Source organism: Xenopus laevis, chromosome 3L, assembly GCF_017654675.1.
Source record: "Xenopus laevis strain J_2021 chromosome 3L, Xenopus_laevis_v10.1, whole genome shotgun sequence".
NCBI classification, from domain to species: Eukaryota; Metazoa; Chordata; class Amphibia; order Anura; family Pipidae; genus Xenopus; species Xenopus laevis.
Window position 1 is genome coordinate 8,086,840 of NC_054375.1, and position 27,749 is coordinate 8,114,588.

Sequence of the window (27,749 nt, forward strand, 5' to 3'; positions counted from 1 at the left end):
GGATTTTCGCACCGTCGGTTTTGTTTTAACCAACGTCTTTAGAAGATCCCAATTACGGCGGATCCTGCTAGACATCTTTACAGTAACAACGTTGTTACCAAGAATGACCTTTGTGATGAGAAAATTACTTTTTAGAGCTTCTTTTTGCACACATAAGCCGTCGGAAGATCTGGCGGGAACAAGCCGGTTCTTAGTCGCAGTTCCTCGGGTGTATCAGATCTTAAATCTACGAGTAGATATCCGTAAGGCTGATGCGTGGCATCTTCAAAAGCTTCTAAAAAGAAACGTGTTTTACCGGGGTACATTTGCCGAGCCAGCGTAATAACCTGTAATTTATCACGCGGGTTCTTAAACAGGACCATGTATTTAGTGTTTAAATTTATGGTTCGGCTTTTCTTACCCTGACAAAACACGTTTTGAACGAGATACATAATGCTCAAATTTCTGTGGTGTACATATTTGGTGAATGCGTTTTGTATTTCAAGGTTTTCACAAGCCGCTTCCATAAGATCATCAACAACTGCCAAATTTACCTTGTCCGACGGGAATAGATCGTCGTCTGTAAAATTTTGCGGTATCCCCTCGATAAACCTGATATTTGTAAATAGTCTGTTGAGATCATCATACAATTTTTGCCAACACGCATAAAACCAAATGACATTATCAGGTTTGTGCGACATTAACGTATCTGAGTGTATCAACAATTGTTTTACAAAAAAACTCTTTCCGGAATTTGATGGACCGGCTAAAATACAAGAAAAAGGGTGTTGAAATTGAGTCATCATGTCTAATAGCCAAAAGGCACCGTCGTAAAGTCTGCCAGCAGTTGTCTCTTTGTGTAGACACACTTTTGAGTTTTACGTAACGGTCTTGTCTCAATGTCCCAGCGCTTCCTATTTCTGACAATTCCGTTTTGTTCTATACCTATTGTTTTCTGGTTCTTGGGATCTGAATTGCGTGAGTAGTCCAGCACAAGGTCTTTTAAACTGTCAAAATTAACAAGTTGTGTGTTAGCAGTATTGAGTGTTATACCCTTAACCTTTAGTACAGTTTTCTCGGTGTTGAGTTTGTAACCATAGGTCTTTGGACCTGCAGATACAAACTCTGTAATATATGTACCATCGGGTATTTCGCTAGTCAGCTCACCGAGAAAATCGCCCAAAGGCGGGTTCCAGTCACCCTCTCTACTCACGAATATAACGGAGTCTGTGTCGTGGTATAGACATCGTTCTTGCAGTCTGTCTAGGAGCGTGTATAACTCAAGTCTGGCATAGGCGGTAGTAAAACAGGCTATAAAAATGTTTGTGTTTTTGTTGCGCGTGTAGCGCTCTTTTACATATTTCCAATTAACTACTGTTGTCTCGTCATCGATGAAATTAACCTCTGAGACGTCGTAGTATGGTACAAAAGCTAATTTGAAAAGTTCATCAGGATCCGTGACTATACTGGTGCGCGACAAGTTAGAACGCTGTCCAAACTTACCCCACAAAGAGTTGAGGAACAGTTTTGAGATTTGTCTTTTTGCGGGGTTTACAGCGATTTTGTCAGGCCGCAAGCGAACACCTTCTTTTTTAAAAAACGCGTCTATGTACGCCATTTTTTCTGAATCATTTTTACACCAACTGGGATAGCCAGAAGCCTCCTGTTTATCCCTGAGGTGTAGCTTGATGTACGGAGCAAACAGTTCGTTTGTAGTATTGGGGAAATGCCAGATCTCGTAGACCTCCCCAATCCTATAACCTTTTTCCACCGCTAAAATTAGTTCTATAGTACACCATGTACCTGTCAGGGATCGTTCGTCATCAGTGTGATTGCAGATGTCTTTCTGGGAATTCAAAGCGCATGTATAGCAAAGCGGAAACATTAGTTTTTTATTCAGCTTTACAGGAAGGACCGGAAAAAATAAATCTCTGGGCGGATACACTTTAACTTTGGCAATACCAAAGTATTTTTTGATGTGTCCAAAATGATCAAAAATGATTTCTGGGTGACCGACTGGATACGTTTTAGTTTTATTAACGAAAGGGTATAAACTAGTGAAATCGTAATAATGTAGCGTTTCACCGGGCTGCACCTTGTGATAAAGTTTGATGGCGTTGGTTCGACCACCGTAAAGTGAATCACGAGGGTCCAAAGGTACTGGAAACTGCATTTTAAACAGAAAGTCTTTGACCCCTTCATCACTAGCGACCATTTCACGCCACTCGTGTTCCCACATGACACGGACTGTAAAGCCGCATCTCTGTAGGTGACTTTTCTTAACTAAGAAAGAGTGATACAGCTGACAGTATGAGGATTTAGTAAGCTCATTACGGTCATGCTCGTTATAACACACGGGACAGCCGTGGTAAAAACAACCCTGAAATTCAAAGGCGGTTTGTAAACCATTAACTAAAGCATAACCGTCCAAAAAGTATTTCCCCACCTTCTTCTCACCGCCCTTCAAGGCATGTTGAATAGTTATGCCTTCTGTGTGTTCTAAGAACATGAGCCACTGAATAGCAGGTGTGGAAAATCGTTTCTGGGTCTTGTGGTACATATCTGCGGGCACAATCGCCACGGTATTTGCTGGAAGAAATTTAAACCGGTACATGGACATGCAGACAGATGCCAGCGTGATGAGCTGGAATGGATCAATGCATTTAGTGACCAATTTGTATTTCTTGCCAGGTTTACATTTCTTGCCGCGTTTAAAGTATTGTTTGACTGTTTTTTTTAGTCATATCCATCATCGTGTCCCTGTAACACTCACAGGCCCTTCTCAAGACCTCCACATCCTGTTTACAGTAAGCCTTTAGTTCTGCCTGAAAATGAAAGGTGTCATTTTTATGGTTTTGGTACCACTCCACAAATTCTTTTTTCTCCCCGGGCATCATGTAATCCACGCCGTAATACCGGATGTCCGGCATCGGCCCTATGTAATTTTGATTTTCTTCTGTATTGAAGAAATGTGGGAAATGACCCTTGGACCCCGAAAAACCCATAGCTTCAGGCATCTTACTGAGTTTCATCGGCATGAAATTCAAAGAATCTATGAACCTCATTTTTAAATCTTTTAGGGACACACACATTAATCGCCCTCCTTGGTTAACAACTTCAATTTTAAATTTTTCCTTGATCAGTTCCTGTACAACAAAATAAGCGTCGTAACGACCGGCATTATGGGCTATGAATGTGTAACCCAAAAACTTGCCGTTGGTAAAAAAGCGGACAAAGTCCTGCGTGCAAGTTTTTCCGTTGAATTCCCAGGAATTTGGACCGTATAAAGTCGTTGCAAAAATGTAATTGGGTACGTGTACACCTGTTTCTTGCATACACTCAAAGTCGTAAAATATGTATTTGTCGGTCATTTGTTTGGGGTTGTAAGGTTGCATGTAACAACTATGTTCGTCAAATTTGTCAACCACCGCTCTTTAGCCGCACTAGAACAAACTTATGCACAATGTTATGTATGATGTTCATGAGATTATTATTGAAATAAATAATAGAAGGGTGATTTTATATGATTTCCAAACACATATGGCTAATTAAATTTTGGAGGTTGATTTGTCTTTACAACCTGAGTACACAGATGACTAATGGTATTTCAACAGATCTGTTGCCCAACAGCTAAGGTTTTTACACCATGTGTCCAACAACTGTCTCTTTTCAGTCTGGGTTACACAGATGCCTATTTGTTTTTCAAAACAGATCAGTTACATACAAAGCCATTAGTGAGCTTCTGTCTTATTGACAAAAAACAAAAAAAAAAAAACAAAAAAAAAAAACAGCTAATGTTTTTTTCAAAACAGATCAGTTACATACAAAGCCATTAGTGAGCTTCTGTCTTAGTTTCCCACAATTAGCTGTATACCAATAGCTATTTTATTTGAGATATGACATCTGTATTTTACAACTGCCTCTCAAAATGAAATGCTCACAGATGGTTAATGTTTACATGTGTAACAATATCCACCTAAAACAAAACAATGACCAGTCTGTGGATGTATAATGACTTCATTGTGTCAAATCATGAACCTTTCACAGTACAGACCAATTGATACAAAAATGTGATACAGAAGCATCCAAGCCCTCTGTCACTAAATATTGTCATTAGTGGATAAACTACTACATTTCCTGTACATGCCCAGACTTGTTTTACTGAAACAATATGGTTGCAATTTTTTTTTTCACTATAAGGATGTATCTCGGCTTCACAAAGGGATAAGCTAGAAATTGAGGCTGTTTGATATTAGAAAGGGGCGTACTTTAGGCGTGGTGTGGGAAGGTTGAATGGGCGGGGTTGTGGGAGGGGTGGGAGGGGTTATGGGTGGGGTTGTGGGAGGGGTGGGAGGGGTTATGGGCGGGGAAAGGGGCGTGTCGACCTGTCAAATTAAGTTTGACGAAAGGTATATACGTTATACTACTAACCTGTCCCTACATGGATTGCTCAGGCACCTCAGCTGTATAGAAATAAAGAGAACACAAGGGATGATGATAGAGGACAGTCTGCACATATCGACCTTTGGGAACATTTCCCAATCCTTTAGGCTCCCCATGTAATGCCCCCCTTTGTTTTACTGGGAAGTGTTAGACTCTTGGATTTGAAGCCCCTCTGCTTTCTTTAGTGGGTGAGTCCAACACATGACAGTAAAAAATGGGGGTGCATTACATAGTGAGTTTTAGGGGGGGGGTAGTCCTACTTCTCATATAGGCAGACTATCAAGGTCTCCTTTCCATCATTGGGGAGAAAACAATAAAAAGTCAGGTATCTTTCCCCTTTAATAGAGAAGGACAGGAATGGTGGAGCTCTCCATGGTGCTGATTTTGACTTTACAGGGTTCCATTGTGCTTTTACAGAATTAAAGACTGACTGATTATTTAAAAAGAAGTACAGGTGTGGGATCTGTTATCCAGAGTGCCAAGGACTTGGGGTTTCTGGATAAGGTTTTTTTTTTCCTGTAATCTGGATCTCCAAATCTTTATCAGAAAGGTCTATATAAATACACCAGTAAACACTCAAAGTAATGCTGCTCCGAGTCCTCTGTTAATAGAAACACCACATTTCTTTCCTTCTATTGTGTACTCATGGGCTTCTGTATCAGACTTCCTGTTTTCAGCTTAAACCTCCAGGGCTAGGGCTTGAGCATGCTCAGTTTGCTCCTCCCTCCCCTCCCATCCCTGCTGTAATCTGAGCCCAGAGCTATGAGTGAGCAGGGAGAGACTGAGGCAGGAAGTGATATCACACCAAGCTAATATGGCAGTTGCTATCCTAAACAAACAGAGGCTTCTAGAGCTGTTTACTCAGGTATGGTATTCTGCAGAGTAAATATAGTGTTATAGCTTGTACTATTGTGGCAAATCTATTGGCAATAAACTGCTTTGTAGCTTTCCTTTCCTTTTTCCTTTAAAGGGGTTGTTCACCTTTACATTAACTGATATACAGAGGGATATTCTGAGACAATTTGCAATTGGTTTTAATTTTTTTGAGTTATTTAGCTTTTTATTCAGCAGCTCTCCAGTTTGCAATTTCAGCCAACCGGTTGCTAAGGTCCAAATTACCCTAGCAACCATGCATTGATTTGAATACTGGAATGTGAATAGGAGAGGAACTGAGTAGAATGATGAGTAATGAAAAAGTAGAGATAACAATATAATTGTAGCCCCCCCCCAATTGAATGCTGAAAAGAGTCAGAAGAAGAAGGCAAATAATTCAAAAACTTGAAAAAGAAAAAAACAAAGACCAATTGAAAAGTTGCTTAGAATAGGCCATTCTATAACATACTAAAGGTTAACTTAAAGGCTACTAAATGCAAACATAAAAATGTAACCAGTAGGATTGTTTTGCCACCAATAAGGATTGATGCAGTAATATTCCCTTCAAATAAAATATGCCTGGGGCATGTATGGGGCCCGAGGTGTAAGTGCAAGTAGAAAGGGGAGCAAAAATGTAAATCTAGATGACAGTTGGTGGTATGTTGGCAGTTGGCACCATGAGCTCTCCTGCAGGGCTGGAATGAAGGAAAGGCAAGAGAGGTGGCTGCCTTGGGTGCAACAGAGATTATACACTACCATGAGTCCCTGCCCTAGTGGATCTTACCAGCTAAAGCCCCAATAAATATGTAGGGAAAGTATTAAAGGGGTTGTTCACCTTTAATTTAGAGGCAGACTCCCATGGTCTCCTTTCCATCATTAGGAGGAATAGGAGGATATTTCCCTTTAATGGTCAGACAAGGGCAGGAATAGTGGAGCTCTCCATGGTGCTGATTTGGGCTTTACAGGGTTCCATTGTGCTTTTACTGCACTGAAGACGGATTATGTAAAACGAAGTACAGATATGGAATCTGTTATCCAGAATGGCAGGGACGGTTTTCAGGATAAGGGTTTTTTTGTGATCTGGAAGTTTGCAATTTCAGCCAAGGTCACTAGGGTCCAAATTACCCTAGCAACCATGTATTGATTTAAGAGACAGGAATATGAATAGGAGAGGCCTGAATAGAAAGATGAGTAATAAAAAGTAGCAATAACCATAAATGTGTAGCCTTACAGAGCATTTGTTTTTTTAAGATGGGGTCAGTGACCCCCATTTGAAAGTTGGAAAGGGTCCGAAGAAAGTGGCAAATAATTCAAAAGCTAAAAAAAAAAAAAAGAATGAGAGAGAAGGATTAACCGGCAGACACCAAGCTCCAGACCCCGTGTCAGCCGATTTCTATCTCTGATAATCTCCTGTAGCGACGCCCATTATGCCCGTACCCCTCAATCACACTGCCCAGCCCCTGCTAATTGTACATTCTCCTGTCTTTATGCAAAACTGTCAGTCAGCAGGAAAAGAGACTGACTGACAGTTTTATACCCTCATACTGTACTGTCTAAGGGAATCAATATGGCACCTCCCTCCTCCCATAATGTATAAATACAAATATACAGAGAAGGAATGTTCTGGGCACACAATAAGCTATACCCTCATACTGTACTGTCTAAGGGAATCAATATGGCACCTCCTCCCCATATGTATAAATACAAATATACAGAGAAGGAATGTTCTGGGCACACAATAAGCTATACCCTCATACTGTACTGTCTAAGGGAATCAATATGGCACTCCTCCCATATGTATAAATACAAATATACAGAGAAGGAATGTTCTGGGCACACAATAAGCTATACCCTCATACTGTACTGTCTAAGGGAATCAATATGGCACCTCCTCCCATATGTATAAATACAAATATACAGAGAAGGAAATGTTCTGGGCACACAATAAGCTATACCCTCATACTGTACTGTCCTCTTAAAAGGAATATAAATGAACTCACCCAGTCTATACACACAGATTGTACTGATGGGGATCCCAGGAGAGGGTGATAGTTTTGCACCGGTGCAGTAAGTGAGTTGCTTAATGGAGTAAAAGCTCAATGTGACACGTTAATCTCTAATAAAGGAGAGAGGAAAAGATCAATCCCCAGTCCTAATAAACGTCAGTTTGCATAAGCTTGTGGCCCTCGTCCTACAGACCCCCCACTGTCCCCCCCTGCAGGAGACTGGGTTTATGGGAAGTGACATTTAGAAGCAGTGGGGATTGATTTCTGCCTTTGGTGTTGAATGTAATATAAGAGCAGAGCGTCTTAACTTCTTTGGCTCAGACCTGGGAGCAGCTTTACAGCCCAAGATTTGTTGAGTCTAAATCGGAACATCTCAGGGTGCACCAGCACCCACACCCAGACTGGGCAAGGAACATGAAGAAAGATGGTGGCATTGTGCTCCCTTACCCTGTGCATTTCTTATAAAAGAGGTGTTCCAGCCGGGGGCAGAGAGTTCTATTTGGCTCATTGTAACAAATTAGCACCTTTCCCTCAAGGTATTTAAGGTTTCCTTGTCCGTAATGCATATGGGTGCTTCCACGGGTGCTTGTATGGCACCTTCCATGGCAGAGAGAGAGGTAGGGATTTTGACTGTTCCAAAGCAATGCAGATTCTATGAGTCCACTCTCACATAGGAAACAAGTGCTATCAATAAAGGGAATGTTGCCCTTTAATTGTTATATAGGGGAGTCACTGGAACCAGTAACAGCAGGGCAGGTAAGTACCCAATACTCACAGCCTAGTGCCAGGGGTGAACTCTATTCCCAAACCCCTTTCTCTGAGCAAATAATGAGCCTTTGAAATGAGTCTAGAACTCCCTGCAGCCTGCACCGGGCACCGCTATGCCAAGTGATACAACTGTGATGCAACCAGCTGTGTCTTTAAGATTGGACTAATTTGTAATGTGTTTATCGTATTCGTGATGGGGACACAGCAAAGGCAAGTGTTTTATGGTAATGACAAGAGAGAGATTGTGGGTAGAGAGACCCCATTGTTGAACATTGCAATGAACAGGCTGAAAGCCAGGAATTTATGCTGCCATAGTTTTATGGGATCTCTCTCTCTACAGACTATGAGCAAATGTAGGGGCTGTTCCTGCTGAATTGTGCTTAGTACAGGGAATAACTATGCTGCCATAGTTTTATGGGATCTCTCTGTACAGACTATGAGCAAACTTAGGGGACTGTTCCTGCTGAATTGTGCTTAGTACAGGGAATACCTATGCTGCCATAGTTTTATGGGATCTCTCTGTACAGACTACGAGCAAATGTAGGGGCTGTTCCTGCTGAATTGTGCTTAGTACAGGGGAATAGTAATAGAAAAACAGTGTGAGATCCATCTGAAAATTGCACTTTGCACACATTTTAAGGTGGCCATACACGGGCCGATAAAAGCTGCCGACAGACCGAGTCGGCAGCTTATTGGCCCGTGTATGGGGGCCCCCGACGGGCTTCCCCGATCGAGATCTGACCGAAAGTCCGCCAGATCTCGATCTGATGGGATTAAAAATCCCGTCGGATCGCGGCCGCATCTGTTCGTTGATGCGGTCCCGCGATCTGACCGCCCGTTTGCGAATGCTAGGATCCTATCGTTGGGCCCTAGGGCCCACGATCGGATCAGCCCGATATTGCCCACCTCAAGGTGGGCATATCGGAGGGAGATCCGCTCGTTTGACGACATTGCCAAACGAGCGGATCTATCCATGTATGGCCACCTTTAATTGAGGCTTATGGTCTGAGAGCTCTCTGTATTACTTCCCCTTTAAATTCCTAAAGCTTTACATATTTCCAGGTCCCTTTATGTTACATTTCTAATTCTTCTCACATTTCTTCCTCTAATTGAATGTGCTGCACGGAATCAAGAGTGGTACAATAGAATGATAATAATAATGTTACTTGCCATGATTGTGCCCAACGGGGATGTCAGGCAAAAAAATAATGGAAATGATTCTGAGCACCATCAAGCCATGGGGGGAAATAGCCGCCGGATTCAGTGAGATCTGTCCCCCCCCCCAAACATCACTGCCAATCATTCCCCTTCCCAACAGTGCGGCTGTTCCTACACAGAACTAGTTAATAAAGTTGCCCACCCGGACGTAACTTTAATCAGCCCCCGCCAGCTTCCTCCAAGTCTTCATGATTGTACCACACAAATGCCAACACTCAGCGACTGCCAAGTCTGAGCCAACGTCTTCATTTCACAATAAACTGTTAGTAATGAATGTGTCATATAGGGAGATTTAAAGGGGAAACATAAGCTGAATACTAGTTGGTTTATAGATAAAGGTATTATTATCCCACTACTATAGGCACCATCTCTTCCTACTATACCTGCTATCTCACAGTCACACTCCCTTCCCAGAGACTATTATCCCACTACTATAGGCACCATCTCTCCCTACTATACCTGCTATCCCACAGTCACACTCCCTTCCCAGAGACTATTATCCACTGTTACTATAGGCACCATCTCTCCCTACTATACCTGCTATCCCACAGTCACACTAACTTCCCAGAGACTATTATCCACTCTTACTATAGGCACCATCTCTCCCTACTATACCTGCTATCCTACAGTCACACTCCCTTCCCAGAGACTACTATCCACTGTTACTATAGGCACCATCTCTCCCTACTATACCTGCTATCCCACAGTCACACTCCCTTCCCAGAGACTATTATCCCACTGTTACTATAGGCACCATCTCTCCCTACTATACCTGCTATCCCACAGTCACACTAACTTCCCAGAGACTATTATCCCACTGTTACTATAGGCACCATCTCTCCCTACTATACCTGCTATCCCACAGTCACACTCCCTTCCCAGAGACTATTATCCCTATTATACTTTTTTTTGTGGAATAATGTTTGTCAGTCAGAAATGAATACAATATGTTGGGTGCTTCAGTGAATGGTTATATATATTACATGTGCAGTTCCACTTTATCTCTGACTGTGCCGCGTGGAGCAATTTATAAACCAAATGACACAGAAATAAATATATTTTCCTAATATATTTGCAGACAAGCTGAAGTCGGTGTGAGTTTCTGAACGTCTTTCTTTGTGTCTGTTTAGTCAGAATGAAATAGTTCCTCATTGTTTCCCTTTCATTTTCTAGTGCAGATGTTTAAACATGTTTATTACCTTCCAAATAATTGTGTCATTTTTCTTGTCACATGGTTGTTTTTTTATTTTATTTATTTATAAAAAAATATCGTAATGTTACATTGCTGGAAAGGTATAAATGAATTAACAGTATCAATACACTATTAATTTAGCTTAGACTCAGTTGTGTTCATAAATGATCCCAGAAATCTGTCTGTTTGCTCGTGAGTTACTCCGCTGACAATCACCTTTGGATTGTGAATTGCAAGTTATTTTTCCATCTCTGGATGTTGAATAATTTGCAGTGATTTTGAGGTTGCGCTCGAGTTACACAATTGAGTTACAAATGATTTTGTGATTCCTTTTGCCTTGTACCATCACATGATAAAGTTTATTACATTACAGAAGGGTATTAGGATTGATTTTGTGTGTCTGTTACACGACAAACTGCTATAGATGTGACTCATGTTGGTATTTATGTTCTTGAATATTTTACTGGGAAACTTCACTGAAATTATAAAATCCCTGAATCTCTCTGCTCCTGACTCTTTCTCTCTCTATTCCTGACTCTCTCTCTCTCTCTCTCTCTCTCTCTCTCTCTCTCTCTCTCTATTTCTCTATCTCTATTCCTGACACCCTCTCTTTCTATTCCAGAAACTTCTCTCTCTCTCTCTTTCTCCTCCTCTCTCTCACTCTCTCTCTCTCTCCCTCTCTCCCTATTCCTGAACCTGACTCACTCTCTCTTTATTCCTGAACCCAACTCTCTCTATTCCTGAACCTGGCTTTCTCTCACTTTTTTGCTCTCTCTCTCTCTCTCTCTCTCTCTCTCTCTCTCTCTCTCTCTCTCTCTCTCTCTCTCTATCTATCTATCTATCATCTATCTATCTATTTAAAACAATAACTATAGAAATAAACGATCAACCTAGACACCTTTCAATCTCTCTCTCTCTCTCTCTCTCTCTCTCTCTCTCTCTCTCATTCCTGAACCCAACTCACCCTCTTTTCCTGAACCTGACTCCCTGTACTAAGCACAATTCAGCAGGAACAGTCCCTAAGTTTGCTCATAGTCTGTACAGAGAGATCCCATAAACTATGGCAGCATACTGTAGGTATTCCCTGTACTAAGCACAATTCAGCAGGAACAGCCCCCTAAGTTTGCTCATAGTCTGTACAGAGAGATCCCATAAAACTATGGCAGCATAGGTGTTCCTCTGTACTAAGCTCAATTCAGCAGGAACAGCATAGGTATTATCCTGTGGCCTTTAATTAGAAAGGAAAATGTAAATACTACATGTTGCCCATCTTAACTGAAGAGCTCAGCCCATTCTGTGCCCACAGCTTCTTTGTTTTTCCTGCTGGCAGAATGACAGAATTTGTGAGCATGAGACTGACTGGTGATACATTTCTGTTCCAGGATAAACAGGCACTGGAAGCAGAACAGACTGCCTAATAAAAACTATAGCAAAATACTGTCATATTCATTTATATTGCAATGGTATTTCCTGCCAACAAAGCAACGTAATCCTTGTAGAAAGACAGTCGGACATGCCAGCAGCCTTCTCCACCCCCGCCTATTCTTTAGCAAGAAAGATAACGTCAGAAGAGCTGACAATCAAGATTACATGCCGAAGATAGAATCTTTATACCATTACTATCGCTGCTGCTCTACCACTTCCAATGACAAGTGATTATGCTCCTTCCAGACTTCACCTTTAAACCAGTAAAGGGTCAATGGGCTGCCCCATATCAAGTGCATTTAGTTACTGTGCACCTGCTGCTGCTGCTGAGCTTCCTGGAAGGGATTTGCTTATTGCAAAAACCTCAGCAGATGAACAGCAAATAAAATGAGGAAAAACAGTGCAGGAGAGTCTACAAAAAGCAGAGAGAGAGAGAAGCTGTAAGCTCATGGGAACAGTATTCTATCAGCAGCCTAGACAGGAGCACTAACTCACGGGGGAGTTCACAAGGGGTGTAGGAAGAGCGAGACGGGTACAAACTGTGCAATTCCCACCTCCCTGGAGACTGGCACACAGTATGTCTCACTAGTTCTGCTGCAGCTGCAAGTACAGAGGCTGGGGGCAAATCTAAAGGAGCAGGTGGGATAGAAGGAGGGGTGCAAAGGAATTGAGGGGCCCTGATCATTATGGAGGTAGGAGTGCAATGGGCATGGGGTAATCAAGCTCAGTCTTGGCCCAATCCTGGTTCAATCATGAGAATTAAATTTGGAACTAGAGAAAGGCAACAGAGGGTTCAGGAGGGGATGGTGGGGAGGATTAAAGGGCAAGTTGAAACAAAAAATGAAAGGTCAAAGGAAACAAAGGCCTGAAGGTTAATAACTCTAATAACTCAAATGATCTATTAAAGGGGTTGTTCAGCTTTAAATTAGCTGTTGGTATGATGTAGATTATCATATTCTGAGACAAATTGCAATAGGTTTTTTATTATTAGTGGTTTTCGAGTTATTTAGCGTTTTATTCAGCAGCTCTCCAGTTTGCAATTTCAGCCGTTTGGTTGCTAGGGAGACTGGAATATGAATAGAAGAGGGTCTGAATAGAAAGGTGAGTAATAAAAAGTAACAACAAAAATACATTTGTAGACCTGTTTTTTAATGGGGTCAGTGAACCCCATTTGAAAGCTGGAAGGAATCAGAAGAAGAAGAGGCAAATAACTCAAAAGCTATATAAAAAAAAAGTAAAAATGAAGACCAATTGAAAAGTTGCTTAGAATTGGCCACTCTGTAACATACTAAAAGTTACCTTAAAGATGAACCACCCCTTTAACCTTCAGAAGGTATCAGGATGGAAACAGACAGCAGGATAATAAAACAACGTGAAAGGCTGTAAATGGGACAGAAAGAAAAGTAGAGGGTTGCTGGGAGTTCTGAAAGACTTGGCCCAACCACCTGAGTGGGATCAAATACAAAACCCAGGTGTCCAAACTAGTGATGGGCGAATAAATTCACCAGGAGCGAATTCACAGTGAATTTCTGCGTTTTGCCACCGGCAAATAAATTTGCAAAACTGCCGCGAGAATTTGCCGAACTAAAATTTCAGCCAGTGTCAAAAACTTTTGGACGTGCGATGGAAAAGTCGCTTGCAGCAAAACCATCACGCGTCAACACACTTCGGACGTCCATTGACTTTAAAAAATTGACGGAAGTGTCAGAATTGACGTGGGCATCAAAATTTGTGTTTCTAAATTTTTCGGCGTATCACGAATTTTGCGGGGAAATTGCGAATTTTTTAGCAAACTGGCCTCATTCGCCCATCACTAGTCCAAACTAAATCCACAAACATCCCCAACCTCTGCTTGTAGGTACTATAACTTTACTCCATCACATAGGGTTGGGTTTAGGGATGTAGTTGCAGTGGTGACCTCAGACTTACACCATTGCTACAACTATGCACCATGAGTTACTCCAACAATTATTGTCTGCAAACATACACACTCCATGTTCCATCACCCCAAAGTAACGCTGTCAGATTAGAGTGATGGGACAAAGAAAATGTTTGGAGGGAGACAGTAGAGGCAGGGGTTGGACATAATTGGGAGGGATGGGATAGGCCTGTGAAGAGAAAGGGAGGTAAGAATGGGGTAGGAGAACAGGTAGGAAAGAAAGAGGTTGGGAAAGAGGAGATGAATGAACAGATGTGGGATCCAAAGGGATGGATAGGGGATAGTGAGGGATTAAGTCAGGATATGGAGGAAAGGAGAGCGTAAATGGAGGGGTGGAGTGAGGACCTGGGCAAATTGATAAAAAAGAAGGATACAGAGAGAAAGAGGATTAGGAAGGAAAAAATAAAAAGGATAGAGTCCTAATGATGGAGAGAGAAGACGTAGGAAAATTAAAGAAATAGAGTCAGCATGGAAGGGAGTGGAGACTGAGAAGAACAGAATGAAGAATAGAGGGGGTAAGGTAAGAACACTAAGGGGTATTTGGTCAATGTGGATTGAAGGAAAGATTTGGGAACAAGGGAATGAGGGTTAGAGTCGGGCATGGACAGGGCAGGGGTAGAGGGACAACCTAAACTGACTGAAGAAGATTTGGCAAAGAGGTGACAAAGTAAAGAACAGAATGAAGGAACAGAGTGATTTGGGGAGGTGCAGAGTTGGGGTGGGGAAGGATTGGGAGGTGGAAAGATTAGGCTGGGATAGAGGTAGGAAAAGGAGTAACAGTGGGAGGTATAGAGTGAGGGTGGGGAAAGAGGGACAGAAAGAGTTATAGGAAGGAGGGAAAGATGGAAGTAAGATTTAAGGTAGAGTATACAGTATATTCTATATTTTATATTTCTGTGTCTGCCATACTGAAGAGAGCATCGATGTACTGCATCTAGAAACACAAGTGTCCTACTGCTGCCAACCAATCAGATGCCCCAGATAAATACAAGTTGTCTTGCCCAAATCACAAAAAACCAAGCTCCATATAAATCAGCACAACTAAAGCAGGAAAATAACACGGCAACACAAAATATCCTGCTGAGGGGAACCAACACAGAACTTTACAACCCCCGGATAGGGGCAATGGTCTGATCTCCCTAAAATAAACAAGTCAAAACTAGCAAACGTAGTGCCCATTGGGAATGATATGGATGGCGGTGCGTTATAAATGGGTTACGCCATTGCTTTGCATCCCTGAATCTGCTTAGTATTTCATGTATATAGAGGATGAGTTAGAGGTTAATAGAGACTGGTCCTCACAGCTTGGAAATAGAACAGAAAGATATACTGTAGAAAGGAGGTGACAAGGAAATACCCAACTTCTGGGGGGCTGACTACAAATATTTTTTTTAAATTTATTTTATTTTAACTTAAAGGGATTCTGCCATAATTTTTATGGTGTCGTTTTTGTTTTGAAATTACACTGTTTACACTGCAAATAATTCACTCTACAATATAAAATATCATTCCTGAACCAGCAAGTGTATTTAGTTGTAATATTGGTGTGTAGGTGCATCTCAGGTCATTTTGCCTGGTCATGTGCTTTCAGAAAGAGCCAGCACTTTAGGATGGAACTGCTTTCTGGCAGGCTGTTGTTTCTCCTACTCAATGTAACTGAATGTGTCTCAGGGGGACCTGGATTTTACTATTGAAAGCTGTCATTAGATCTACCAGGCAGCTGTTATCTTGTGTTAATGAGCTGCTATCTGGTTACCTTCCCATTGTTCTGTTGTTAGGTTGCTGGGGGGAAAGGGAGGGGTGATATCACTCCAACTTGCAGCACAGCAGTAAAGAGTGACTGACGTTTATCAGAGCACAAGTCACATGACTGGGGGCAGCTGGGAAACTGAAAATATGTCTAGCCTCGTCAGATTTCAAAATTAAATATAAAAATATCTGTTTGCTCTTTTGAGAAATGGATTTCAGTGCTGAATTCAGCTGGAGCATGACAGTATCCCTTTAAAGGAGGCCCAGACCACCAATGGCTTTTTACAAGTGGGTGTCTGTGTAGCCTTTTTATTGTAATGTGGGTGGGATCTGGGGTGGGGCTTGGGGCCAGGCAGAGACTAGGGGGCCCAAAAAATGTTGTTGTACAGGGACCGATGATTCTTGATGGCAGCCCTGCCTATTCACCCTAATTATTTTGGGAAGGAAAGAAAAGGTAGAGAGAAAGGGGAGGGTGGGTTGTTCATAGGGAGAAGGAGTGCTCACTAGACATTGACAGAGAGAGGAGAGCAACAGGGATATTTGGGGAAGATACAGTCATTGTCCAGAGATTAAGAACAGGGGGGGAGGTAGAAGGAGGGTTGGGAAGTGCAAATACCGGGATGGAGAGATTTTAGAGACAGGGAGGAATATGTGTCTGCCCACCTTATGGTAACACCACTGGTAGGTACAAAAGGCCCTGGGAAGGATGGAGAAAGTGCTACACATTTGGAAAAGTATCATTCTTTAGAGAAGCGGGACATAGATGTCTGGGGATGGAGAAAGATGGAGAGAGAGAGTCTGTGTGAGAGAAGGAGAGAGAGTGTGTGTGTGTGAGAGTGTGTGTAAAAGAGAGAGTGTGAGAGAGTGTGTGAGAAAGAGCATGAGTGTGTGTGTGTGTGAGAGAGAGAGAGCTACCACTAAAGCTGATTTGATTTAAGTGTGAGAGAGAGGGGGGGTGTAAAAGAGAGAGTGTGGGAGAGAGTGTGAGAGAGAGAGTGAGTGTGTGAGAGAGAGAGCGAGAGAGAGAGAGGGGGGGTGTAAAAGAGAGAGTGTGTGAAAGAGAATGTGAGAGAGAGAGTGAGTGTGTGAGAGAGAGCTGCCAATAAAGCTTATTTGATTTGAGTGAGAGAGAGAGAGAGAGAGAGAGAGGGGGGGTGAGAGACGGAGAGAGAGAGGGTGTAAAAGAGAGAGTGTGTGAAAGAGAGTGTGAGAGAGAGAGCTGACAATAAAGCTCATTTGATTTGAGTGTAAGAGAGAGTGAGAGAGTGAGAGAGAGAGAGAGAGAGAGAGAGAGAGAGAGAGAGAGAGAGAGTCAGGGACAGAGTGGGCTGTGGGCTGTGGGATTGGGAGGAATAAATCATTGAAGACAGAAAGATGATCAGCCAGAGGGAGGGGCAGAGAGAATATTGGGGGGGCTACAGTCAGAATGGGGTTAGACAGTGACAGATAGAGACACGAGGACAGATACAGACAGAGGGAAGGACAGGACAGATAGAGACAGAGGACAGATAGGACAGAGGGACAGATACAGGACAGAGGGACAGATACGAGACAGAGGGACAGATAGAGACAGAGGGACAGAACAGATAGAGACAGAGGGACAGATAGAGACAGAGGGACAGATAGAGACAGAGGGACAGATACAGACAGAGGGACGGATACAGACAGAGGGACAGATAGAGACAGAGGGACAGATAGAGACAGAGGGACAGATAGAGACAGAGGGACAGATACAGACAGAGGGACGGATACAGACAGAGGGACAGATAGAGACAGAGGGACGGATACAGACAGAGGGACGGATAGAGACAGAGGGACGGATAGAGACAGAGGGACGGATACAGACAGAGGGACGGATACAGACAGAGGGACAGATACAGACAGAGGGACAGATACAGACAGAGGGACAGATAGAGACAGAGGGACAGATACAGACAGGGGGACAGATAGAGACAGAGAGGGAAAGGACAAAGTGTGGGATTGAAGTGAGATTGGGTGAGAGAGAGAGTGAGTGTGTGAAAGAGAGAGCGAGAGAGAGAGAGGGGGGGTGTAAAAGAAAGAGTGTGTGAAAGAGAATGTGAGAGAGAGAGTGAGTGTGTGAGAGAGAGCTGCCAATAAAGCTTATTTGATTTGAGTGAGAGAGAGAGAGAGAGAGAGGGTGTGAGAGACGGAGAGAGGGTGTAAAAGAGAGAGTGTGTGAAAGAGAGTGTGAGAGAGAGAGAGCTGACAATAAAGCTCATTTGATTTGAGTGTAAGAGAGAGTGAGAGAGAGAGAGAGAGAGAGAGAGAGAGAGAGAGTCAGGGACAGAGTGGGCTGTGGGATTGGGAGGAATAAATCATTGAAGACAGAGATACAGACAGAGGGACAGATAGAGACAGAGGGACAGATAGAGACAGAGGGACAGATACAGACAGAGGGACAGATACAGACAGAGGGACAGATACAGACAGAGGGACAGATACAGACAGAGGGAAAGGACAGAGTGTGGGATAGAAGTGAGATTGGGTAACAGCTGGGGGGGTGGGAGGAACACAGACAGATTTGGCTGAAATTGGCAGTTGGGAGGGAGGGAAATGCGAATAAGAGGGAGGGACAGAGCAGATAGTGGGTGAGACCCTCATAGAGAAGGAAGGGCCTGGGGAGGGACACTGATAGGGGGGAGGAGAATTGGGGGTGGGAGGGATTGAGGGGAAGGAGCAGAGTCGGGAGTGGGAGGGAAATACTGAAGAAGGGAAGGGGGGTCGCTAGAAGTCCAGGGGCGCAGGGAGAGACAGAGTCAGAGCTGCAGGAGAGGATCACGTTACACTTTTCTGTATCTCCAGCCCCCGCTCCTGATCTGCGCGACCCCTTAGCCCGACTCGGCCAGTATCTTCTGCCTGAGGATCTGTCCCTGGTGCTGAAAGCCGGGCCCGCCTGTAGCGCAGAGAGAAGAAGCCGCGACATCTCTGGCCCAGAGACACAGTCGCACTGGAGGAGTCGGGAGTCAAGGGCAACGTGTCGGGGGCGCGGGTTTAGTGGCAGGAGAGTCCGAGGCTGAGTGTGAGGCACAGGCCGGGGCAGCTGCTCTCAAACTGACACCAACTCGGGCCTTGAACAACCTCCGATCCACCAGCTGTTCCTTAATAATCATCTCACAGTTCATAGAAGGACCCCCCATAAACCAAACACTGCAAGGACTCAATAGGGAACCTCTTACTAGCAAGGACCCCCAGTCCAACTGTGACAAGTAGCTGATTAACAGGAGAAGCCCCCAGGCCTCCAGGGACCATACAAGAGACCCCCCCCAGGCTGGACACAAACTCAAAGCCCTTAGTTGGGACCCTCGTTAACAAGAGGAGATCCAAACAAGAGTGAAGTTCAAAACCCCCTGCATGGATCTCATTAGCAATAACCAAACCAGGTAACCAGGTAAAGGTACAACTCCAATCCCACATTTAGGATCCTTTTACACCCCAAGATAAGCACCAGCTACTGACCAAGTGTGAGATCACAGCTCTGCTTCTCTTTCCATCCACCAGGAACTCCTCCAAGATTATCCTCACTGGAGAAACCCTGGTCTACATATACAAAGAGCAACAATTAAAGGTAATCCACTCTTTTGCGTTTCTACCTATAAACTGATATATACAGGGGGAGGGGGAAGCAGATCCTCCAGCACCTTGACATGTAAAGGAATTCTCCAACAAGTAGCCCCATTTATAGGGTCCCAGTGACCATTACTACAAACCTCTCTTGGTGTCCTAATACCGGTCTCTGAAACCAGCAAGCTAAAACTTTCCTAGACGCAATTAAAGGTCAAGCACACCAGTCTACAGATACTTCCAAGCATGGACCTCTGATCAGAAAAGGCACCCATCAGCCCTACAGATGAACAAGGTCAACGTTGACCTAGATACCATCATCTCCCTGTGGAAATTAGCACCCTCACAGGTCCCCCCATCATCAACCAACTTCATTGCCTACCTGGAGTCAATTTAACATTTGTTCAAACAGAGGTGTCTTCACCCACTGGCGTACAATAAACCAAGCCAATGATGATTCATTTCCCTCCTGATGCTTTCTAACAGGATATAAGGCTGACAACAGATTCTTTGGAAACAGGTATGAATGGTAAATAACCACAGGGAAGGGGTCTATCAGTAAAGGGACTGCCAAACAATTTCATATGCTCAGCCTGAAGCATTTTCATATTACCGAAACAAGTGTGCGCTATTCTGTGTCGGTGGCTTGCAAGCCGTGTAAGATGTGTATGAGATAAATTTCCTCATGTCAACCTTCTTCTTAAATGCTTTGGAACCCAGCTGGGTCCTCCAACTGAGTAGTTACATGGTATCAAGAGAAAAGCAGGTGAAATTATGTGAGTAAATAGCTCCATATCTTCCAAAGTTATACAATCAACTATACAGTCTGGGATGGGTTATATTATAAACAGTCTAAGAGCAGTGGGATAATGTCCAGATTTAGGACTATGTTGACGTTTATTGGTGCCTGCACAGTATGGAGCTATATCTTTCCATGATAAATCTAGATATCTAGATAAATGGTTCACCGGTAACATTTAGAAAGATTTCAGGGGCTGTAGAACTTGTTTGAAGAACATTCATGTAACAATATGAAATTTAAACAGTAGATACAAAATGGCAAAAGCCTTATAAATGGAATTGTCTCCATGCATCAGATTTCTTCATTCTGTGCCTTCATACTTCACCCCCCAGGTGGTCCAGCCATCTCCAGCTTCTTAGATTCTCATTGTTGACATAAATGAAGCAAAAAAATAAATTCCCCAAGGACCTCCAAGCCTATGTCTTTCTATCATGTGTAGCATCAACTTGAGCACAGACCAATAAGGTTTTCTTGTTGAAAGTTTCCAATGATGGAATCACAAAAAAATAAGGATTGCACACTCAGTCTTAAATAAAGATACAAAAAATATTTTATTAAACACTTACATAATAGCAGGTGTGCGCTTTCCAAATTGTACTTTGTTCCAATGATGGAATGTCGGTGACTAAAATGCTAGAATGTTCCCGTCAGAAAAGGTCCTTGAAATCTTGGGCAGCATCGTTGGCTGCCCCTTATGAGGCTGAATTGGCAGTTGGGCTGGCAGGGAATGGTTTCTTAGAGGACCCAGTTGGAGTTAGCGTTGTGACCCAGCATTGGAAGTAATGATGTGCCTTATGTCAAATACTGATTTAGCAGGAACTTCACTGAGCCCCACCATGAACTGTATGAAGAACCAATTTCTGTTCCCAACTCATAGAATTAGAACCATCATGCTAATGGTTTTGTTTTCTTATTCTCTGGATGGGTTGCTTTGGAAAGGTTGACCTCAATGAGATAGTTGTCAACCTAGTGTTTATGTGCTCAGGTTTAGGCAAATGGATGCCTTTTAGGGCAAGATGTAATGATCTGCCTTATTTCAGATGTTGATGTAACAGGAACTTTACTGAGACCCACTATGGACCTCACAGAGACCCAAATTGGGTTCCCAACTCATAAAATTAGAACCATCATGGTTTTGGTTTTTTATTCGGATGGGTGACTCATAGAATTAGACTCATCATGTGAATGGTTTTGTTTTCTTATTCTCTGGATGGGTGGCTTTGAAAAGGTTGACCTCAATGAGATGGTTGTCAACTTAGTGTGTATGTTCAGGCAAATGGATAGATGCCTTTTTGGGCATCATTGGCTGCAACTCATGAGGCTGAATTGACAGTTGGGCTGGCAGGGAATGGTTTCTTAGAGGACCCAGCTGGAGTTAGCGTTGTGACCTCAGCATTGGCTCAGAAGTAATGATGTGCCTTATTTTAAATACTGATGTAGAAGGAACTTCACTGAGACCCACCATGAACTGCACAGTGACCCAATTTAGGTTCCCAACTCATAGAATTAGAACTATCATGGTTTTGTTTTCTTGTTCTCTGGTTGGGTGGCTTTGTAAAGGTTGACCTCAATGAGATGGTTGTCAACCTAGTGTGTATGTGCTCAGGTTCAGGCAAATGGATGGATGCCTTTTTGGTCATCATTGGTTGCAACTCATGAGGCTGAATTGGCAGTTGGGCTTGCAGGGAATGGTTTCTTAGAGGACCCAGTTGGAGTTAGCGTTGTGACCCCAGCATTGGCTCAAAAGTAATGATGTGCCTTATTTTAAATACTAATGTAGAAGGAACTTCACTGAGACCCACTTGAACTGCACAGAGATCCAATTTTGGTTCACAACTCATAGAATTAGAACTATCATGGTTTTGTTTTCTTGTTCTCTGGATGGGTGGCTTTGGAAAGGTTGACCTCAATGAGATGGTTGTCAACCTTTCTTCTTCAACCTTTCTGGCCCATCATTGGCTGCAACTCATCAGGCTGATGGCACGGATTATGATGTTATTCAAATATATCTATGGTCCTCAGACAGCACTGGGGACAAAGAAATCCTCATTTGAGCAGTTTTGTGTGGCTGTCCGCTTGCAACTGATCTGCATGGATAAGAATAGTCACTTCTCATTAAAGGGGAACTATGGCAAAAATGAAAATTTAATATAAGCTTCATCATACTGAAATAAGAAACTTTCTAAATACAACCAATTAAATATTCCGCATTGTTTCTGAAAAAAAAACAAGTTTATCTCCATTATTCCTCTCTCAGCATCTGTTTCTCTTCATTCTGTCTTCATGCAGCAGTTGGGTATCAGATAATCACTGACAGTTAGATCCAATATATCTTACAGGGGGGCTTCCTTTCCTATCAGATGTATTAGAGCTCACTCAAATAACTGATTCCAGTACAAATAGATTCTAACAAAACAAAAATTCTGCTCAATTCAATTCTGCTCAAATCCTGCATGTAGAGAGACATGATGTCTGGTGATTTTAATAGAGTGAGCTCTAATACATCTGGATCATTCATCTGACACCCAACTGCTGAATGAAGACAGAATGAAGAGAAACAGATGCTGAGAGAGGAATAGTGAAGATAAACTTAATTATTTCAGAATCAGTACAGAGTTATTCAGCAAAGATACCAAATCCCAGTGGTTTGGATAGAATAGAGGGTTAAATGAAAACTTGACAAATTATGAGCAGCCATATGAAGGACTCTCTCACCAGTCTGTCTCTCTTTGTCGTCCATTCCAGGGAGAGCAGAGCCGACTTGGAGATGGCGGAAGCTTTTGTCTGCATGATGCCATCAATAGACCAGATTTTAATCACCCCGTCAACATCCACACTAGCCACCCGGCACCCGGAGCAGTCGACCCTGCCAGAGAAAAAGCAATAATGTTAACGGCTGGCAAAAAATCTACTTTAAATGGATGGTTCACCTTTGAGTTAACTCTTAGTATGATGTAGAGAGTGATATCATTATTATTATTGACATTTATTTATATAGCGCCAGCATATTTCTCAGTGCTGTAAAGTAAATGTGTTTATACAACGAAATCACATGAATTACATACATAGAACATATGGAGTTACAAACACAACCAATAAGGTACAAAAGGCGAGGAAGGCCCTGTGCAAAAGAGCTTACAATCTAAAGGGAAGGGAATAAGACACGAGGTGTGGGAGTGGGCAAGGTCAGATATAAGTGGGTGAGAGATGTAGTACTGTATGTGGTATTGCATTTGGTAGTTAAGCAGAGGGAGGGGAGGCTTCTCTAAAAAGTGCGTTTTAAGAGATTTTTTGGAGGAAAGGATTTGGAAACAGTAAAGGGGATGTAAAGGCAAAAATAAAATCCAATACAAATCTCTACACAGTCGCCGACTGCTCTACAGGGAAACAAACAAAGCTGCTTGAGTTCTGCATGGCTGGGAAGTAAGGCGGGGGCTCCCCCTGCTGTTCATAAGTATAATTGTTTCCCTGCAGAGCAGTTAGGGACCGTCTGACAATTCCTATCCACAGCAGTAAATGAAGGGAGAATGTCACTGCATACAGTCAGGTTTCTTATAAAAAACAGTACAGATTTTTTAATTAAAGTATATTGGAGTCTTTTTTCATAAAAGAAAAGTAAAATGGGGTTTTATTATTTTGCCTTTACATGCCCTTTAAACGTTGGGCTCCTGGATTCTACTTTCTGGTGTTCCGGATTGGTGCCTGCCTACAATCAATTTTCTATGACTTACTCCCGTTTGCTGAAGGTTTGGGACATGAGCACCTGAACCCATTGCAGAAATCATTATGGTTATACAGTTGCCCAAGGATTTTGGCTTTCTGTTTTTGAATGAGGATCAGTACCTGCAGTGCATGATGGAGGAATGGTGCTCCGCATACTCGTCCTGGCTCAGCACAATGAATGGTTGTGATGATTTCTCCTCTTTCCTTGCGCTGCTTCCCCAGAACCTCTGCTCACTGAATCCACCGGCTCATTTTGTGCATCCGAACGCGAATCCGGATCAAGGTCTAAACTCTCTGTCTTCTTTTCGGTGCTCTGGGAACAAACACATCAGATATATAAATGGCACATCCCAGATCCCTCAGGGACAATCATGATAATCCATCTTATTCCATTTTATTTTCTGCTACTACAGAACAGGAACTGAAACTACAATAATCACATGGTCAGATTAGTCATCGTTTGAGTGATGTTTCTGCAACAACTGAATGATTTTTCCAAAAAGCTTACAAATGGGTCACCAGTTACACCCTCCATCAGGGTTACCAGGTTGGCTGATTTACAGCCAAATTTAAATCCCACGCCGGTTTTGAAAGTACAAACTAGACAAGTCACAGATTTTTGGGTCTATGGCTAGTTTCCAACTTGGAAACCAACCAATGTTTTTTCTTGCCCTAATGTGGCCAAGCCTGCCAACTTTTTGCCAAGTTGAATGTGAGACTACAATTCCCAGCATGCAATGTGACTGACCTTGCGTAGAAGTCGGGAGTTACCAGATTTTGGGCTCTGTACCCCAGTCTCCCGTCACTCTTAAGCATTCTCACATTTTCAGTGACTTTCCTCAATTTCAGACAATTTTGGGCCAAAAATCTGCTGGTCACCAAAATGTCTAGAGGTTTGACCTGTTTTACAATATTTACTGAAATTGTATATTTATTAACGGCTTTATAGGGTTACCACCTGCCCAGTATTTTAACTGGCCTGGATGGTAAAAATGATAAAAAGTTTGATCCCTATGTTATTAAGTAAGAATAAAGATAACCAAATATATAGGCAAGGTCCAGTTATCCCAATGTTATTAATCAAGAATAAAGATAAAATATAAGAAGCTCAGTATTTCCCAATGTATTAATAGGGAATTAAGATACAATATTTAGGCAAGCTCATGATCCAATTGTTATTAATAGGGAAAAAGATAAATATAAGGTAAGGTCCAGTGATCCAATGATTATTAATCAAGGATAAAGTATAAATAATAGGAAGGTCCAGGGATCCCAAATGTTATTAATAGGGAAAAAAGATAAATATACCAGGTAAGGCCCGTATTTTGTGACGAAAAGCGTGCAAACCTTTAGAGCCTCTATGGACCCCATATCTCCTGAGCCCCTCCTCTGTACTTATCTTGGTCCCTGGCGCGGGTCAATTTTTGAAACCTGTACCCAGCAACCCAAAATTTGACCCGCATAGTTCCCGCCTACTCGGCCCCACAAGTCAGCCCAAATAACTTCCGATCGGGGGACACACAAAACCGGAAGCGAAGTCACATTTGCCCGAATGACGTCACATTTGCCCGGAAGCTGACGTACCCATTTGCCCCGAAAGTGAACGTCGAAATTTGCCTGGAAATACGCGCATTGCCCGGAAGTGCATTGTTCACTTCTGGTGCCCGAATTCTTCACAAAAGAAAATGTAAAAAACTGGAAAGCAACCACAAGGGTGGTTAGGTATCCAGCCGATTACCTGCGGACTGCGCGCACAGGACTTTTTGATCCGAAAACGATCACTTTGCGGTATTTCTGCAGGTACCCCGACCCAATGGCAGACTTTGCGTTCTCCCCGGGTGACAGGCTAACTGCTTACCGTTTTGCTTTATGGAAAAATTTGTAAAACAGTCATTTAATTTTAGACTTTTTCACTGCCACATCATTATGCTATTTTGTTGGGCTATTTTTGAAGTGCCTCTGGCTAGTTTGCTGGTTTTGTAGAAAAATAGACCTGCGAAAACCCTGCCCTCAAATCAACCCAGGACAAAGTAGAACTCACCAATTTTAATTCCCCCCATAGAGATCAACATAGTAGCAACACATGTGAACCACCTAAGACCTTGTGAGTCCGACCCATATGTATTATTAGGGATGCACTGAATCCAGAAATTCTGTTCCGGATTCGGCCTTATTCAGCGGCACCGACGAATCCTTCTGGCCTGGGCCGAATACACAAATCCTGTATTTGCATATGAAATAAGGGAGTGAAGGAAATCACATGACTTTTCGCCACAAAAAGAAGAATTTTCCCACTTTTTCTTTTCCTGCCCCTAATTTGGCAATCCATAGCTAATTAAGGATTTGTTAAACGTAATCAGACAAATCTTTCACCAAGGATCAGGGGATTGCAAGCCGGAGTCCCAAATAATAGTGGATTCTCGTGCATCCCTATGTATTATTGAAAGCTGATACTAACATGCAAATACACACTGGGGCGTTATTACTAAAATCCGAATTTTATCTCATATTTTATTAATAAAAAAACTACGAACAAATCCATGCCCGATTTTAGCTTATTTTATTACCTTTATCTTATTGCGCGAAAAAAACAACATAAATTGAGCAAACCCCCAAATCGCCGGATTTTATCTGCCTCTTTGCTAACAAAATTGCTCACAATTGTTGCTGGCGTTTTTCCCCGAATTGGCTCATGGTTTTCAAGATTTTTGTCCAAAACCCTAAAAAAAGATCTGATTTCGGGCTAAAACCAGTGCAGACCACGAAAAACTTCAAACTGAGATCGTGCTCTCCCATTGACTAATACAGGACCTTGAGAGGGAACTGAATGAGGATTTTCAGAATTTGGGCTTTTTGCCGAGCGTTGGGGTATAGATAAATCTCAAAAAACTCTAGTTTTTGTTTCCCTCTAAAAATTTGATTGCCCTAGGGAAAAAAACTTGAATCTTAGAGATTGTAACATTCGGATTTAAAAAATAAGCCTAATAAGGAATAAAATAATTAGTATACTACTTTTTACCCCCAATTTAAATTAGCGTTCCTTTTTAGGTCATTACTGTGCTCATCAGTGCTGTGAGTCTACTAACTAGTTGTCCTCCCTTTGCTTGCTTATAACTGCCCTACTCTTTTGGGAAGGTTCCCCAATAGTTGGAAACATTGTTGCTGGGAGTTGCTTCCATTCAGCCTCAAGAGGCATTAGTGAGGATTTGGGCACTGATTTGGGGATAAGGACTCCAGTCAGGGTTCCAGTTCATCTCACAGGGGTCCAGTAGGTTGCTCCTCCCTTTGCTGCTATACTGCCCCATCTCTTCTTAGAATTTCCCATAAATGTTGGAACATTGTTGCTGCGAGTTGCTTCCATTCAGCCTCCAAGAGCCATTAGTGAGGCTGGGCACTTGATGTTCGGGGATCAGGTCACAGTTGGGGGTCTAGTTCATCCACAGGGGTTTAGTGGGTTGCCCTCCCTTTGCTGCGTATAACTGCCCCACTTCTTCTGGGAAGTTCCCACTAGAGTTCCACAGGTTTACTATGGGTAGGTCAGGGTTCTGTGCAGTCAGGTTCTTTCCCATCTTGACAACCCCATTCTGTAAGGACGTGGCCTGTACGGACAGGAAAGGGCCTATCCCCAAACTGTTCACAAAAAATAGGAGCACAGAATTATCAGGAATGTTTTCAATGTGCCCTGTAGTTTCACCAGAACCGAGGGAAGCCCTAGACGATGTTCCTTCTCCAGCTTGGCCAATCTGTTATTTCAGCCTGGTGTTCTCTGGCATCTGCCAATCAGAGAATTTTGGCAAAGCTCCAGAACCCTATGCAGGTGCCCTTCATACCACTCCAATCTACGCTTGGTATTGTACATGGTGGTGTTAGGTTTGTTTTGTGTATGATTCCCCATAGTCATCTCCTTCAAAGATGGTCTAGAATAAGTGTTCTAACTGAAAATGTCATTCTAGATCAGTGATCGCCAACCAATGGCTTGCAAGCAACATGCCTTTTGATGTCGCTACTAGAATGTTTTCTCCTCAAGCAGGTGCTCGTTTTTGGATTTCT

General features: G+C 42.7%; 3 protein-coding genes and 1 long non-coding RNA gene across 7 annotated transcripts in view; 2 read left to right on the top strand and 2 right to left on the bottom strand.

The window, feature by feature from the left end:
• Positions 1 to 27,749, top strand: part of LOC121400953 (interleukin-17 receptor A-like) — a 1,044,048-nt gene that overhangs the window by 96,273 nt on the left and 920,026 nt on the right. The gene's annotated exons all lie outside the window — the stretch shown is intronic.
• LOC121400996 (probable DNA polymerase) lies at positions 2,298 to 4,321 on the bottom strand. Its single transcript, XM_041585378.1, has one exon. The coding sequence runs from the start codon at positions 3,372 to 3,374 to the stop codon at positions 2,691 to 2,693; it is 684 nt and encodes a 227-aa protein (XP_041441312.1). The 5' UTR covers positions 3,375 to 4,321; the 3' UTR covers positions 2,298 to 2,690.
• Positions 17,855 to 22,903, top strand: LOC121401020. The gene is made up of 2 exons (XR_005966030.1): positions 17,855 to 19,694; positions 22,722 to 22,903. It is a non-coding gene; the product is annotated as an uncharacterized LOC121401020 (long non-coding RNA).
• On the bottom strand, positions 20,992 to 24,421 carry LOC121401016 (WD repeat-containing protein 91-like). Its single transcript, XM_041585423.1, has 3 exons — positions 23,820 to 24,421; positions 22,692 to 22,842; positions 20,992 to 22,063 (listed from the first exon to the last, which is right to left on the bottom strand). Exons 1-3 carry the CDS (start codon positions 23,828 to 23,830, stop codon positions 21,995 to 21,997), a joined length of 231 nt encoding a protein of 76 aa, XP_041441357.1. The 5' UTR covers positions 23,831 to 24,421; the 3' UTR covers positions 20,992 to 21,994.

What these genes read in the sequence shown, in the direction of transcription:
- LOC121400996 (XM_041585378.1), bottom strand. Translation starts at nt 3,374, where the DNA reads ATGCAACCTTACAACCCCAAACAAATGACCGACAAATACATATTTTAC.
- LOC121401016 (XM_041585423.1), bottom strand. An exon ending in CGACAAAGAGAGACAGACTG is followed by an intron (nt 22,064 to 22,691) that starts GTGAGAGAGTCC and finishes TTATCCATGCAG; the next exon opens with ATCAGTTGCAAGCGGACAGC.